The following is a 17,931-nucleotide window of genomic DNA, read 5'->3' as shown; positions in this document are numbered from 1 at the left end:
GAACTGTATTCAAAATATAACTAATAAATAGTTTTTTTTTACATGGGGGTTACCACTTATCAAGGCCCGAAGGCCACTCAGGGATAAGGGCTATTGCGTATACAGTAATCAATGAGATAGTATTGTAGTAATTATTAGTATTGGGGGTTTTGATAGAGTGTCTTACTTAAGGGCGCGGTTTGTCAGGAGTTTGTTTATGTTGGACGGTTTATGTAGTCAGGTGGGAAACAGGCAAACGGCAGAGAGTTCCAGTGGCGTGCAGTTCTAAGAAACAAGCCGTGCTCATGGAATCTACGTTTGGATTTAGGCACAGATAAAAAGTGGGGAAAATTATTGACAGTAGTTTCAACCAGACGGCTGTTTCTCGTAAAATATTGGCGAGGGGGGACGAGGGATTGGAGCTCAGACGAGCACCTGCCATGGAAGTAGCGTTAAAACAAAGATAGGCTTGCAACGGCTCTTCTGTGGGAGAGAGGTTGCAGGAAAGAGAAATTCAAAATATAAATAATAAATATCCAAACACTAAATTATCTCTTTAATTAGCCCCCGTGCTAATAATATGCCAGAACAAATAAAATCATCCACGTTGAATGCGTTTACAAATCTGATCTGTAGAAATAAAAGACAAAGAAAATACAAAGTTAAAATAACAGATTGTTAACATATAGTTTTATTTTTTAACTAGATGTCTGTCTATTTTCCTTTTTTAAATCATTTTAATCACTGTTAATATCGACAACACTTGTACACATATATACAGAGTGAAACGAAAAAAATGTCGCCCTAGAAAAGACATGATACAGTTAACGCTTGATGAAAACCGGTTTTTTTTTTAATTTTGTTGCAGACCATCTACTAGCTGGCCAGTTGTGTATGAATCCCAAGAGCGATAGGAGCCTTCTATCATGTCTGAAAGTGATACAATATTTAACGAACGAGGTTGGATATGCACCGCTATAGAATTCATGCTCTCTTCCGATCCAAGGTACGACAACAGGACTGTTGCCAGCACCATCAGAATACATCGTTGGATTAGAACAAATCACAGGGACGTGCTCAGCGTGATGAAAATAAAGTTTCTGGACATGGTTGTGCCATTTGGTGTGGTTTAGAGCGAAGACCACATCGGTGTAAACATGAAAATCAACACTAAATTATATCCGGACGTGTGGAAGTGTGTGGTGACCCCCTGGTACATAAATGAAGCTGTGGTGTTGTTTTCGTTCAGCCCTGTATATATAAATGTTTATACATATGAAATCTTTGTTGATTTATTTTTTAAACAATAATACGGTTAATTAGCGTCTTCAACCTAGAAGATCTTAGAAAATTGCCCATATTTTTGTACGTAAACAAATATCATTTATTTATTTTATTTGTCGAAAAAATAATTAGAAACGGAAAGGGATTAAACGACTGTTCTAGCCAAGGAAGGAACAAATGCACTTACGTTAGTGTATGAAAGTATTGGCCCTTCCGCGACATCAGTAAGTTAATAAATGGTATCAATCGCCAACTAGGTAGTCCAATTAACACAATCCTTGAAGAGTTAATAAAACCCCTGAGGGTCAATAATAATGAATCAATAAGAAGAAGTCAAAAAAGGGCGTCCAAACAACTTTAGATCCAAAGAAAAAAACAGGAAAGTGCACAGATGAGTATCTTCCCCTTTATATGCAGACGTATCATGTGATCAAAGATCACATGATCCAAGGGAAAGCCTTTAAAAATGGTCAAACAACAACAGCAACAACAAGAAGGTATTTTCCTTCTGTTAGTAGTAAGGTAAGTACACAAATTCCTTTCCTCCAACAATCGCTAACCCTTGCAATTTTTTTCACAGATTATACTTATAAAACAGTAATCTACCGACATGCATGTTTCGAGGTCCTACCCCTCGGCAGCGTGGTTAGACTATTTTAGGAATCAAATCTAACGTATTCCAGTCTAGTGAGTTAATCGTCATGTAACGAAATTGACGTGTTATTTTTTTAGCGGATAGATTTTTGCTCTGAGTTCTTTAAAAAAATAGTTACCCGTATTATCGTTTAAAAGAAACAATGATTTGGATCCAATCCGGGATTCTTCAGGAAATGCCACAAAAGTTTTCGTACAATTCTTTAATTAAAAAAAAAAAAAAAAAAACTTTCATTTATTTTCATGTTTTAAACTTCTTTGATTATTTTTTTTTCAGGCGACAATTTAAGACACTAAAACTAACGCAAATCATTTAACATTTTAAATTTGGCTATATTTTGTCGGTGATATTAAGAATAAGACATTTAAAATGTTTTTCTCTTGCATTTATTCTACATAAGAAAAATAAAAGTTGTTTCAATTGTAATGCACGTGACACAAATAAATTCGGTAAAATCCTTTGCCGTATCAGTAAGTGTATCAGAATTTTTGTAGGAATTTTTGACACCCCCTAGCTCGAAAATGCGAATAAAATATAAGAAAAAACTCGTAATTTCTCCTTTAAAAGTGGGTTGTTTATTTTCTTTATGGATTATACTTCCAAAATAAACTATTAAAGTTGTTTAAAAAGTAATAGAAATATTATTTTTTTATTAAAAAAAAAACAGTAATGAAATTAATTGAATTTTACGAGTTCAGTATTTTTTAATTTTTAAACTTTAAAAATTTATCAAAATTTTTAAACTTGAAAAATTTATCAAAATTTTTAAACTTTAAAAATTTATCAAAATTGTTAAACTTTAAAAATTTATCAAAGTTTTTCTATTGATTTATTTTTTACGATATGTGAAATTGTGTGCTCTTTCCAATAAACCGAATATAATATTTTAGACAAACGGTTTTTTTTAATTCACCCTCCTATTTTGAAATGTCTATTAAAAAGTAAATAATTAATTTATGTATCAAAGTTTTATATATCACAAATTGAAGATAAAAGATCAATAAATAATATATTCTAATTTAAAACAAAAAAAGAATAGTTTTTTTTAATTTACCTGTAAAGTTCGAAGTTTAAAACGTTTTGTTTTTAAACCACGTTGTTTGTATTTTTACTGAAACCTTGGTCCTTGCTCTTTTAATTGAAAAAAAAAATAGGGTTTGAATTATATTTTTCGAGTAGTTATAAGCTTGGAAACACAGGATGTCGAATTAATTCACGCTCCCTATTTTGAAGTGTCTATTAAAAAGTAAATAATTAAATTACTCACCAAAGTGTTATATATCACAAATTGAAGATTAAAGATCAATAAATAATATATACAATTTAAAACAAACAAAGAAAAGAATATTTTTTTAGAAATTTACCTGTAAAGTTCGAAGTTTAAAACTTTTTTTTTAATCACGTTGTTGTTTATTGTTCTTTTTTTTAATAAAACACTGGTCCTTGCTCCTTTAATTGAAAAAAATACGGTTTGAATTACATTTTCCGCGTAGTTATAAGCTTGAAAAGACAGGGGGTCGAATTATTCAATATTTTTCACAAAGTTTCTGACACACCTACCGTATCAGGTGCATTTCATGATAATTAAAAATAAAATTTATTTTTATTTATATAGAATAAATTAATGGAAAAAATGTAAAATAAGTTAAACAATTATTAACTTAAATAGAATTCTTATTGAAATGAGTAATTTGTATTATGAATTCATGTATCTATTGTGGATTATAATCCTTATCTTGTTTCCGCCAACTATTCCCCTGGCCTTAGTTAGATCGTTAACTACGACGAGATAGTAACGCCGAAATTCCTAACTGTATTCTCAGCAATTACTGCCTTCCAGAGTTGTTGTTATAAATAAACATTTTACACGAAATAACACCTTATATAATAATGTTTAAGATAAGAAACATTTTAAATGTCTTATGTTTTTATATATTAACCGCAAACCCTATTTAGTGAAATTACCCCAAAACAAAAAAAAAAGCTGAGATTTGGACTTAATAATGAATTTTAAGGAAAAGTAACGGACGTTTATTTTCAGAGTGAAATTTAATATTTATTAAACAAGTTGACGACTTTTTATTGAAACAAAGCTTATAACATTATGTAAAAGTTCTCTACAAACAAACAAAAGAGTTGCCTTTTAAAAGATGATTATTAGAGGTGTTCTACTTTTACCTAATGACTGAAATTTCATCGATTCCTTCCGTTTGACTCAATCTTCGTTTTTGATCGCAAGGACAATGCTGCTACTTGGTCTACAAAATAGCAACTGACTGCCATGTTGATTTCTTTTATTCGTTGAATATTCACACATTTTAATGGTGCATTTCTTGACTGACAATGGGTAAAATGAATTAACTTATTACATGAAATGACTTCTCATTATGTTTAAGATCAGAAACATTTTAATGCCTTATTTTTCGCATATTACCTGAAAACCATATTATGAGACATTACTCAAATACATAAATAACAAAAAAAAACGATATTGGGACTTGACAATGAATTTTCAGGTAAAGTATTCGACGCTATTTGCAGATTTATTAAACAAGTTGAGGAATTTTACTGAAACAAGGTTTGTAATATTATGTAAAAATGCTCTAGAGGACCAACTAAATACTTGCTTTTCAAAGTTTATTTTTAGCGCTATTCAACTTTTATCTAATGTTATAAACTTTGTTTATTAAAAAGTCGTCGAACTTGTTTTATAAATGTTTTGTAATGTTAAATGGTTGGCGTTGGTTTTAGTGTCCCAAATCATCGTATGAATAAAGGAATAAAGAATGTATTAAACTAAAATATATACGTACAGAATCTGAAATGTAAATATTTTGAAATAAAGTAAACATAAAAACAGATAAATTAAAATATTTACATGCCAACAAGTGCTAAATATAACAAAAGTTGAAAAAATGAAAAGGAAAGAAAAACTAAATAATTTTTTTACAAAGTATTCACCACTTTTCAAGGCCCGGAGGTCACTCAAGGATAAAGGTCTATGAGTGTACGGTAGTCAATAGGACAATTAGATGAAACAAGGCCGATAGCCATTAGTCGCGTGCTCTCGTGTAATGAATGAATGCGTGAATGTAGGATTGACATGAAATTCTTAAAGATAAACTAAAATGACCGAAAAATGGGCTGAAATGACTAAAATAAATAAAAAGTAAATGACTTAGAATGACTTTAATGAACTTAAGGATGAATTGAATGACCTTAAGAATGATTTGAATGCGTAAAAAATAACTGGAATCCTCCAAAAACAAATTAAATGATCTGGATAATTACTTGAATGGCTTTGAGACTTACTGGTTGTAAAGTGGGTGATCATTTTACATTAAAATAATACAGAAAAGTGATCCCCCACTTTATATCACAAAGTTACAAATATAAGTAGAACAGTGAATTTGAAAAGCTTTAACACGCCATAAGCAAAAGGGTCCGGGGTATAAAATAAACATTAAGTTATTGATATGACAATTGGAGAAAGAAAAATCTATTTGTTTCTTTTCTTTACATACGGGCTTTTCTTGTCCCAACTTTACAATATGGCAAGGAAAAAGAAAAGAAAAAAAATAAAGAAAACAACATACTGAGGATGGCGTATAGCCCCGAAATATATTTAAATTATAAGTTTCAAATAAGTAAAATATTGGTTTATTTTTCCTAATATTACGTTGAGATTTGGCTTACAAACACACTTGATGCGTATTTTATTTTATTCACATTAAATCAACGTTTCTTTATGGAACACGCACCCTGAATGTTATTCTCGCTTTGCCTACGCAGAGGTCGAACATTTCATAATACAAACGCTGAGATACAACGGAAGGCTCTTTACAAAGAGACTCTCTTTCTCCAACTTTACTACATGGCAAGAAAGAAGAAAAGAAAAAAGGAAACAGAATAGTGAGAATGGATTTTAACTCAAAAATACATTTAGGTTATAAATTTCAAACAAGTAAAATATTTGTTTATTTTTCCTAATATGACGTTGTGATTTGGCTTTAAAGCGTACATATATATATATATATATATATATATATATATATATATATATATATATATATATATATATAGATATACTATTATATATATTATATATATATTTATATATATATAATATATATATATAGTTTTGTTTATTATATATATATATTTTATATATTATATATTTATTATATGTATATATTATTTTATTATATATATATGTGTGTGTGTGTATGTGTGTGTATGTATATACAGATAGACAACAACTTGAGATTTGGAATATAGGTTTTATAAAAATTTAGTTGTATATGGTTTGTAATTAAATCGAGCTTCATAGATATAAGTGTTTCTGGGTTTTCATGTAGGCAAAGAAAGCTTATTACCCAACATGAAAAAAAAAGGAAACGTGGAGGCCGTTCCAGTACCCAAAGATGCCAAGTGCTTAGTTAAGTTTTAAAGAATTACAGGCGTTTACAGCAAATTAATTCCCAACTATCCGTCACAATCTGAACGAATATAAATAAAATATATCTACTATGTGGAACGATAAAATCGTCACTGTAGAAAAGACATGAAACCATTTGATGAAAACGGTTGCTTTCTTTGTTCCAAACCATCTACTAGTTGGTCAGGTGTGTACAAATCCTAAAAGCGATAGGAGCCTTTCTTCCATGTATCAAATGACACAATGTTCGACGAGCAAGTTCGAAGATGCCCCGGTGCTCTATACCGATCATGCTCTATACCGATCTTAGTTATGACTAGATCGCTATTGCCAGTATCTGCAAAATGCAAACCCAGACGGATCAACGGTTCATGGCACAGATCTATGACGTTTCCGGCCACGGTTATTATTTTTGGTGTGGTTTCAAGTGAGAGCCACATCATGCCACCTCACACCTTCGAAGTTCGCTTGAAAGTCAACACCAAAGTGCACCTGATGTGCTGACGAGTGTGCTGACCTCCTGGTGTAATTAGGTGACCGCTGACAGACCTGAATGTCGCAGCAGGATTCGGCACCGGCCTACAAGTTTAACGAGATCCAGACCTGGCTGCAGAAGGAGTGCTACGAATTTGAAACCCTTCTCTCAATGCCCCTTCCTCTCCTAACCGTAACTCACTGGACTAATTCGTAGGAACCATCATCAACATGACCTCTCACAACACCAAAACGAGCCTGATCGCAGACATCCGCCAAGTATTTACCTAGCGCCTGCAGGCACTTGTAGAATAGGCACACTCCTAGTTCTGGACCTGTATCGAGACGGTGATTGAGGCTGAAGGCGGCTACATTGAATAGATGTCAGCTCTCCTACATAATCAAGTTACTTGAATTGATTTTTTCAATAAAAGTTTTAAAATTAAGTTGTGTTTTTTTGTGTTTTTTTTTTAGGGCGACACTTTTATCCTGATCGATCGTGAAACACTCTGGAACGAAATCACGTGTTTGATATAAATAACGGACCAAGAGAAATTCATAGAGTATGCATGTCGCGATTTGAAAGGCCGTTTTCTGTCGTAACTTATCAAGGTAGTATATTTAAGAGCAAAGGGTACCAGGAATTAGCCAAGGTGATAGGCGAGAACGACTGCAAACCATTTCCAAAGCAATGATTCGATTGAAAGAGCATACCGGTAGTTGATGCACCAGCCCAAATGTGGCACCAATACTTCATACAGAGACGAATGGGGACATTGTAAAAATATAGGATACTCTTAGGTGTTAGGAGTGTTGTAGCCCTATAGGGAATCCATCTTCTTCGTAGTAGCCTTGCCAATATCTTCAACGACCTTGTTCCAATTTATCTTGCGTGTTATTGTTAAGCCGATAAGTATGGTATGGTATTATTAGTCACGGCAATATGTGGTTGGCAAGATTTCTTGTAATTGTTATAAGAAAGCAGTTTAATCTTATTAGCATTAAATGAAATCGATACTGCAAATGTGTTTACTTACCAATATAATTAGCACTGGATAGAATGCATTTTTATTAGATATATCGATCCCATATACATATAGCAAAGTAGTTGACAGACGCAAACACACCGAGCTGGCCATGAATACACCCTGTCACGAAAATTGTTTTGTATGGGGGATCAGCAAACATTTTGCCTTTGTAGGAGTAATTTAGCTGCTCGTGTATCCGATGAAAAGCTACAAAAGAAATATCATTATTAGAAGACACGTTATCTCGTAAAAATCTGGGTGAATACTGGGATGGACACACAGACAGATAGATATAATATAGAAAATTTTCCACCTGATAAAAAAGGGCAAAAGATTGTTTGATGGTTGAACATCGTAAAATCGGTGCCCATTTTTATATTAAATATTAATCCCTATTAATCCTGATTAATATCGATATTAATATGCATCGACTGGATACCATAAAAACGTGTTCGTTCTACCTAATCATTACAAAGGTGCCTCGAGGATTTCAATCAGATCAGCATAGTATTTTACGAGAAACGTTAGATAGTTCGTGTAGTATTGTTGTGATTATGGCTGTGCATACGTAAAAGATTCCATAATAGTTAGTTCACCTATAATTGGTTGTTTGGTTGTTTTTGTTTTACGGCATATCAACTTTTTCAGGTTATTTAATGCCGAATCTAGTTATTTTGAGGAACGATTTTTAATGGAGTATATATATATATATATATATATATATATAAAATATATTTTTAGTCATCGACATACAGACCTGTTTCGTTGTATCACAACTCATCAGTGCCGCTAGACTAACACCTCTCCCAAGCCGAGGATCGAACCTAGAACCGTCGTGATGACAGTCGGCAGTCCTACCCCCTTGACTACGGAATCGGTGGCCGAAATTAACCTGTCCGAACGATTATTTAAATAAACATCGGTCCGCTACTCGTAGAGGGCTCAAACGTTTGTTTGTAAACAAATCGCGAGCTTCGCATTATTTCAGCTAAATTAAGTAGCGAGTAAGATAATTTTCGAGAGTGCTCTACCAAAGAGGGGAGCTTTATAAAATATATTTTTAGTCATCGACATACAGACCTGTTTCGTTGTATCACAACTCATCAGTGCCGCTAGACTAACACCTCTCCCAAGCCGAGGATCGAACCTAGAACCGTCGTGATGACAGTCGGCAGTCCTACCCCCTTGACTACGGAATCGGTGGCCGAAATTAACCTGTCCGAACGGTTATTTAAATAAACATCGGTCCGCTACTCGTAGAGGGCTCAAACGTTTGTTTGTAAACAAATCGCGAGCTTCGCATTATTTCAGCTAAATTAAGTAGCGAGTAAGATAATTTTCGAGAGTGCTCTACCAAAGAGGGGAGCTTTATAAAATATATTTTTAGTCATCGACATACAGACCTGTTTCGTTGTATCACAACTCATCAGTGCCGCTAGACTAACACCTCTCCCAAGCCGAGGATCGAACCTAGAACCGTCGTGATGACAGTCGGCAGTCCTACCCCCTTGACTACGGAATCGGTGGCCGAAATTAACCTGTCCGAACGATTATTTAAATAAACATCGGTCCGCTACTCGTAGAGGGCTCAAACGTTTGTTTGTAAACAAATCGCGAGCTTCGCATTATTTCAGCTAAATTAAGTAGCGAGTAAGATAATTTTCGAGAGTGCTCTACCAAAGAGGGGAGCTTTATAAAATATATTTTTAGTCATCGACATACAGACCTGTTTCGTTGTATCACAACTCATCAGTGCCGCTAGACTAACACCTCTCCCAAGCCGAGGATCGAACCTAGAACCGTCGTGATGACAGTCGGCAGTCCTACCCCCTTGACTACGGAATCGGTGGCCGAAATTAACCTGTCCGAACGATTATTTAAATAAACATCGGTCCGCTACTCGTAGAGGGCTCAAACGTTTGTTTGTAAACAAATCGCGAGCTTCGCATTATTTCAGCTAAATTAAGTAGCGAGTAAGATAATTTTCGAGAAGTCAGATTTTATTTAACCCATAGTTGGAACCCTAACAGGTACCACCACTCCGGGTCAGAGTGGACCTGGTAGCAATGGCAATTAAAGGATGGCTCCACACTCCATAAGGCCCGCAAGGTGGGGCTTCACCATCGGATATAGTTTAAGGTCATATTCAGGACCAGTTCGCCTATAATAAAAGATTATACCAAAATTTATGCACATTTTTACATTAAATACTAATCCCTACTCATACTTATCTATATCTAACTGTGCATCAACCGGATACCATAATACTTAGCTCGCTCTACCTCATCATAACAACGGTGCGTACAGAATTTCAATTAGATACGCTTCGTATTTCCCGAGAAAAGTTATAAAATACCTGTAGTATTGTTGTGATTAATCCCTATTAATATGTAAATTAATTAAAAATTCGTATGTGATTCGTGCTGCTTGTTAAACAAATATATATCAGAATCGTTTTATTGTAACATATTTTGTTTGTTTTAGTTTTATTCTTAAAGTAATCGAAACTTTTTAAAGGTAAATTTTCAGATTAGGTCCACCTCCACAATTTTCTTTTAAATGGCGACGTTTAAAGGTATTCGGCCATGCTGAATACAAAAATCGCCATGAGATTTTGCAGAAATAATTAGTTATCGAGATATAAAAAGTTGTATTATGCATTGTATTCTTTGGCGGCCATCTTTGTTACGCGCGTAGATTTGTTTATGGAGCGCGCGCACGCGCTTAAAAACGATGGCCGCCAAAAAATACAATGCATGATACAAATTTTTATATCTCGGTAACTGCTTATTTCTGCAAATTTTCAATTCGCTTTCCGTATTCAGCATAGTAGAAAACTAATAGTCGTCATTTAAAAGAAAATTGCGGTGGTGGACCTAATCTAAAAAAAATACCTTTTTAAAATGCTGTGCGTTTGACAGAATGTCGTCTGATATGACGTCACATTTGTCTACGTTTTTTTTTTCAGTCAATACTTAGTACCTATTTACAATGCCTCCCCACGGGACAGTGTTAGACACCAGGGTCGTTTTTTAACGTGGAGAAAAGGTAGATTGCAACGAAAAATGCTTCCACGTATTTTATACACGTCCAACGTCGTGTCTTCTAGTAAAACTAAGAAATTTGTTTTTATATTACAACAACGTATTTTATACCCGTCTAACGTCGGGTGTGTCCGCTGGTAAGACAAAAACTTTTGTTGTCATATTACAACTACGTTTTAATCATTTGTTGGTGGAATGTCAACAGTTTAATACAAAACAGTGACTCAATAAAAAAAAGTGTTTAAAATCTATTTAATCAATGTCATGTCGCCATGGTTTATAAACAGGGTATTTTTAATGATTCATTTCAATGCTAAAACAATTTAATTTTGTTCCAGTTTCAATGAGAATTAATTTTCTGTAATTTTAGTTTTCGTGAAGGGCATTGGAAAATGTTACTATTGACAACATAAAAGATTTAAAATTTTGGTTTGCTACTTGTGTGTGACATATTTGCATTAAACTCAATTTAATCTATCTATCTATCTGTCTGTCTATCTATCTATCTGTCTATCTGTCTATCTTTCTGTCTATATATATATATATATATGTATATATATATACATGTATATATATATATATATATATACGATATAATATAAAGCTGAATGTGTGTGTCTGTGTGTGCGTGTCTGGTCACGAATAGGCTCCTGTATGTGTGACTATTTTAAAAAACTGATTACATATAATGATAGCAGATGTATCGAGACACATGAATGGGTATGATTGATCTGGCTGAACGGTGGTTTACTAAAATTGTAGGGGCTGCGTTCGCGCCTGGTCTACAAAGTATGGAAATAAAAAATTAAAAGATAAAAAAGGCGTTTACAAGTGTTTTTGATATAGATGTACATAAGAATGTTTTAACTTAAATAGGGATGGTATAATAAAATTATGGGGTCTGCGTTCGCGCCTGGCATCCATAGAATGGAAATGGAACAAAAACACGTTTACAAGCGTTTTTTTTTATATAGATGTACATAAGAATACTTTGGTGAGTATGTTTTATTTTAAATAGGGATGGTGTAATAAAATTGTGGGGTCTGAGTTCGCGCCTGGCCTCCATAGAATTGGCACAAACTTTAATAAAGATTTTTCATACCTATCTGCATAAGTATACTTTGATAATTATGTTTCAGTTTGAAGAAATATGGTATAATAAAATTATGGGGTGTTCGTTCGCGCCTGATCTCCATAGAATAGAAATATGTCAGAAAGTTTAACAAGGTTTTTTTAATATAGATCCACATAATATTGTAATAAGTTTTTTAGTGTGAACAGGTATGATATAATAAATTATGGGGTTTATCTATTTTATTTTTACTTTCATCATATTTTGCTTTGGTTTTCATACCGCCAAATTCGAAGCTATCTCTTTACAACCCTTCGTTTTCATAACCTATCATACTTTTATAAATCAATCCACTTTCTGTAGGCTGTTTTTGAACCAAAGCAACGGCGAATACTTTTGCTAGTATATATATTTATATATATACATATATATATACATATATATATATATATATATATATATATATATATGCAGAACGGTTGCTACCAAACTACTTTCTCAATGTTTGGTTTAAAGACTTGAAACAATATATAAGAGTAGATTGTTTAAAGCTGGAAATACATCTGTGAAACAAATTCTATTTCGTTTTTAGCCAGTAAAAATAGCTGCTAACGGGTAAAAAATGTACATTCATACGTTAAACTACGTTATTTTTTTAAGTTTTGATATCCGTCTGTCCTTCAGTCGTATGGTAGCAAACACCATTGGAGAGCTAAACGTTTTTTTTTCTGATTCTAGATAATGGCACCAAGTCATATTTTTTTTACTTTTGAAATCACGACTATATATAGGCTACAATATAATAAGTAACAGCAAATTGGCTCTATAATAATTAATATGAAATCTACATGAATTAAACTATCATATTTAAGCGTATTTTATGACTGGGAAATGCTGGGCAGCATGCTCATGAAAAATACAAGCATGTGAAGTGAATATTTACGTGCCCGTCAGCCATATTAATTTATTTTGAAAGTAGAATTCTGATTCTGAATAAATACCAAAGATAAATATTAACCGTAATTTCAATGCAGATACATCACACGCTGGAAGATTAATAGTTTGGGTTTAATTTCCTTGAGCGTCTTTTGTGTCATCAATAATAACGGTTGTTAGGTATTTTCCTCCCATTAATACTCTATCCAATTGGATCAATTTAACAATAAAAAAAAATCAAGGTTGTTATTTTGCTTCTACCTAGGTTGACTAGATAAAGATCAAAGTGTAGTATCTATCTTGAGATGCTGCACTTCCATTTCCTGTTTTCTTTTAGTGGACGAGAAATCCTTCAGGACTGAGACAATTTTTAATTTTTGTACCTTTTCTCCACATTTAAAAACGACCCTGGTGTCTAACTCTGTCCAGTGGGGAGGCATTGTAAATAGGTACTCTGACTAATGCACACTCATTAACCCTTATCCTCCAGGGGCCTCCAGGCCTTGAAAAATGGTGACTTCTTTGTAAAAAAAACAAAAAAAACTTACATCTGTTATACACATTTCAACGAATTCTTCTTCTAATTTAAATAAGAAAATATCAAACGATTATTATAATAAACTACTACAAATTAAAATTAATAATAATATTTTAACTAGCAGGACCTGTGGAAATTCCACAGCGGACGCTTTCATATGCAATATATTGATGTTGGCAATCTGTGGATGTTCAGGGTAAATGAAGACACCATGATATATTTTAGTTTTTTTGTTAAAACTGCAAGAGTATTTATCTAAGCTAGCAGAGACTCCCGGTGTAGCTCGATCGTAGAATACGCTAAAATATATTTTATTTTATGCATATTTCGGATATATTATTATAGAGTCAATTTTCCATCGATTCTTATATATTATAAAGTTTTAATTAAAAAAAAAAAATCTTCATATGACTAGGGCGTATCAGTTTGAATAAAAACACAAACCAAAACTTATGACGATATATATATATATATATATATATATATATATATATATATATATATATATATATATATACATAAAACTGTAAATGCCTATTTTCTATTTTTACATGGGCATTTTACGAATCGTTCTTTTCTGTATTTTATTTTCCTTACAAGAATTCTAGTGAAAAAAAATAAATTAAAACGATTATTTTGACTGGATTTTTATTGCAAGTTGGCATCGTTATATATATATATATATATATATATATATATATATATATATATATATATATATATATATATATATATATAACTGCTGCGAGATAAAAAAGAAATGTGAAGCTATGTTTTGATGAGGTTATGAAAACATGTCAAAACATGTAAAACTCAGTGACCGGTAAAGTTTGCACCGGAAAGTATCTAAAAACGTATATAAAAACGAGTGCCGCCAAAAAATACAATGCATGATACAAATTTTTATATCTCGGTAACTGCTTATTTCTGCAAATTTTCAATTCGCTTTCCGTATTCAGCATAGTAGAAAACTGATATCGGCATTTAAAAGAAAATTACGGTTGACCTAATCTAAAAAAAATACTTTTTTAAAATGCTGTGCGTTTGACAGAATGTCGTCTGATATGACGTCACATTTGTCTATGGTTTTTTTTTCAGTGAATATGGAGTACCTATTTACAATGCCTCCCCACGGGACAGTGTTAGACACCAGCATCGTTTTTTAACGTGGAGAAAAGGTAGATTGCAACGAAAAATGCTTCCACGTATTTTATACACGTCCAACGTCGTGTCTTCTAGTAAAACTAAGAAATTTGTTTGTATATTACAACAACGTATTTTATACCCGTCTAACGTCGGGTGTGTCCGCTGGTAAGACAAAAACTTTTGTTGTCATATTACAACTACATTTTAATCATTTGTTGGTGGAATGTCAACAGTTTAATACAAAACAGTGACTCAATAAAAAAAAGTTTTTAAAATCTATTTAATCAATGTCATGTCGCCATGGTTTATAAACAAGGGTATTTTTAATGATTCATTTCAATTCTAAAACAATTTAATTTTGTTCCAGTTTCAATGAGAATTAATTTTCTGTAATTTTAGTTTTCGTAAAGGGCATTGGAAAATGTTACTATTGACATCATAAAAGATTAAAATTTTGGTTTACTACTTGTGTGTGGCATATTTGCATTAAACTCAATTTAATCTATCTATCAATCTGTCTATCTTTCCGTCTATATGTATATATATATATATATATATATATATATATATATATATATATACATATATATATATATAATATAAAGCTGAATGTTTGTGTGTGTGTGTGTGTGTGTGTGTGGTCACGAATAGGCACCTATATGTGTGACTATTTTAAAAAAACTGATTACATATAATGATAGCAGATGTATCGAGACACAGGAGTGGGTATGATTGATCTGGCTGAACAGTGGTTCATTAAAATTGTGGGGTCTGCATTCGCGCCTGGTCTATAAAGTATGGAAATAAACAATTTAAAAGATAAAAAAAGCGTTTACAAGTGTTTTTGATATAGATGTACATAAGAATACTTTGATAAGTATGTTTTAACTTAAATAGGGACGGTATAAAAAAAAATTGTGGGGTCTGCGTTCGCGCCTGGCATCCATAGAATGGAAATGGGGGAAGAAAAAACGTTTACAAGTGTTTTTGATATAGATGTACATAAGAATACTTTGATAAGTATCTTTTATCTTAAATAGGGATGGTGTAATAAAATTGTGGGGTCAGCATTCGCGCCTGACCACCATAGAATAGGCACAAACTTTAATAAAGATTCTTCATACCTATCTGCGTAAGTATACTTTGATAATTATGTTTCAGTTTGATGAAATATGGTATAATAAAATTATGGGGTGTTCGTTCGCGCCTGATCTCCATAGAATAGAAATATATCAGAAAGTTTAACAAGGTTTTTTAATATAGATCCACAGAATATTAAGGTAAGTGTTTCAGTGTGAACAGGTATGGTATAATAAATTATGGGGTCTATCAATTTTATTCTTACTTTCATCATATTTCGCTTTGGTTTTGATACCCCCAAATTCGAAGCTATCTCTTTACATCCCTTCGTTTTCATAACCTAACATACTTTCATAAATCAGTCCACCTCGTGTAGGCTGTTTTTGAACCCAGTCAACGACGGGTACTTTTGCTAGTATATATATATATATATATATATATATATATATATATATATATATATATGTATATATATATATATATATATATACTCGGGTTTTTTATATTTAAAAGTAATGGACTAATGAATTCAACAAGGTTGTTAGATAGTGCTCAATAAAAAGAGCTGATAATACTTATTTATTGTTATATAAACATGCTCACATCCCGCTGCTACAAATAGCCACTTATTTCAATCAAACAACAGATATCATCACGCAGCGACTTGACTATTCAAAAGTTCAATGAATAATGGATTTTTATTTTGGGTAGGACCTCTTTAAAAGTTGGAGTTAAAAAACTTAAAACACAGAACTTTAATTATAAGATGTAAAGAGGGAGAGCAATTCAAATAAAGTTAAAAGAGTATAATGGAGAGAGAGTGATTAAAAAAGAAATAGAGAAAGAAAATAAATAGAGAAAGAAAATAGAGAGAAAATATATATATATATATATAATATGGAGAGGAAAAGAAAAAAGATATAAATGGGTATTATAAAGAGAATAAGGACTAGAACGGAAAAGAAAGAATGATGAGATATAGTTAAAGAGAGAAAGAGAGAAAGTAAGAATTTGACAGTATATAGAAAAAGAAAAAGAAAAAGATCTGCGTGTCAACCAATTTATGAACAATTATACAATTCAGTAATGAGACGTTATTACAAATACAAACAGAAAATAAAATCTAAGCGTCAGAAATGAACATGTCAAAAAAGACAGCGAATGTATCCAACCAACATATTTATCATCTCACATACGTCCACGAATAATATCAACGCAGTTAAAACATACGTCTACAATTAATTAAGCCCTTTATACTAAATGATATAAGTTTTAAGTTTTCGCGTTTTTATTAAATAAATATATAAATAAAAGAAAAAATAATAATGATAAAACAATATTAAAATTATTATTAATAATAATAATAGTAATAATAAAAATAATAGTAATAAAAAACAGAATAAAATTAATATTTATTATCTTTTTAATATAACATATTTAGCCATAAGAGGGGATTAAATAAATTAAATAGGACTAATAATTATAAATAATAATCTACTAATATTTATGTATATAAAAAGAATACAATACATATATATATATATATATACATACATATACACACATATACACATACATATACACATATATACATATATATATATACATACACACACATATACACATGCATATAAGTAAAGGTGTAATTCTAAACTATTAAGTTGAAAGTTTAAGCTAGTTAAGTATAAATATAAAGTTATATTAAATCACAAATTAATACATTCAAGACAGTACTACTAAGAACATAGAAACAAGTACACTTACATATAAATATATAAATATATTCAAGCAAAAGAAGTAATTAAATCAACAAAATACTCAAAAGTAGCGACATACAGGTAGATAGTAACAAAATTAAAAATAATAAAATATATATGTATATACCCACAGAGAACCAACATTCGCTGTCTTTTTTGACATGTTCATTTCTGACGCTTAGATTTTATTTTCTGTTTGTATTTGTAATAACGTCTCATTACTGAATTGTATAATTGTTCATAAATTGGTTGACACGCAGATCTTTTTCTTTTTCTTTTTCTATATACTGTCAAATTCTTACTTTCTCTCTTTCTCTCTTTAACTATATCTCATCATTTTTTCTTTTCCGTTCTAGTCCTTATTCTCTTTATAATACCCATTTATATCTTTTTTCTTTTCCTCTCCATATTATATATATATATACTTTCTCTCTATTTACTTTCTCTATTTATTTTCTTTCTCTATTTCTTTTTTAATCACTCTCTCTCCATTATAATCT

At 31.7% G+C, this 17,931-nt stretch overlaps 1 protein-coding gene across 1 annotated transcript in view; it reads left to right on the top strand.

The window, feature by feature from the left end:
* The first annotated feature begins 763 nt into the window (after positions 1-763).
* LOC145256288 (uncharacterized) overlaps positions 764-17,931 on the top strand; it is an 82,119-nt gene continuing 64,951 nt past the window's right edge. The window contains exon 1 of the mRNA XM_080114994.1: positions 764-1,785. Coding sequence (XP_079971120.1) covers positions 1,730-1,785 — 56 coding nt within the window. The 5' untranslated portion in view covers positions 764-1,729. The remainder of the gene's footprint in view (positions 1,786-17,931) is intronic.

The sequence above is a fragment of the Euprymna scolopes genome, chromosome 32 (assembly GCF_053919585.1).
Source record: "Euprymna scolopes isolate OS-2025 chromosome 32, ASM5391958v1, whole genome shotgun sequence".
NCBI classification, from domain to species: domain Eukaryota; kingdom Metazoa; phylum Mollusca; class Cephalopoda; order Sepiida; family Sepiolidae; genus Euprymna; species Euprymna scolopes.
The sequence above is the reverse complement of the archived record's forward strand: the minus strand, read 5'-3'. Positions and strand labels throughout refer to the sequence as shown.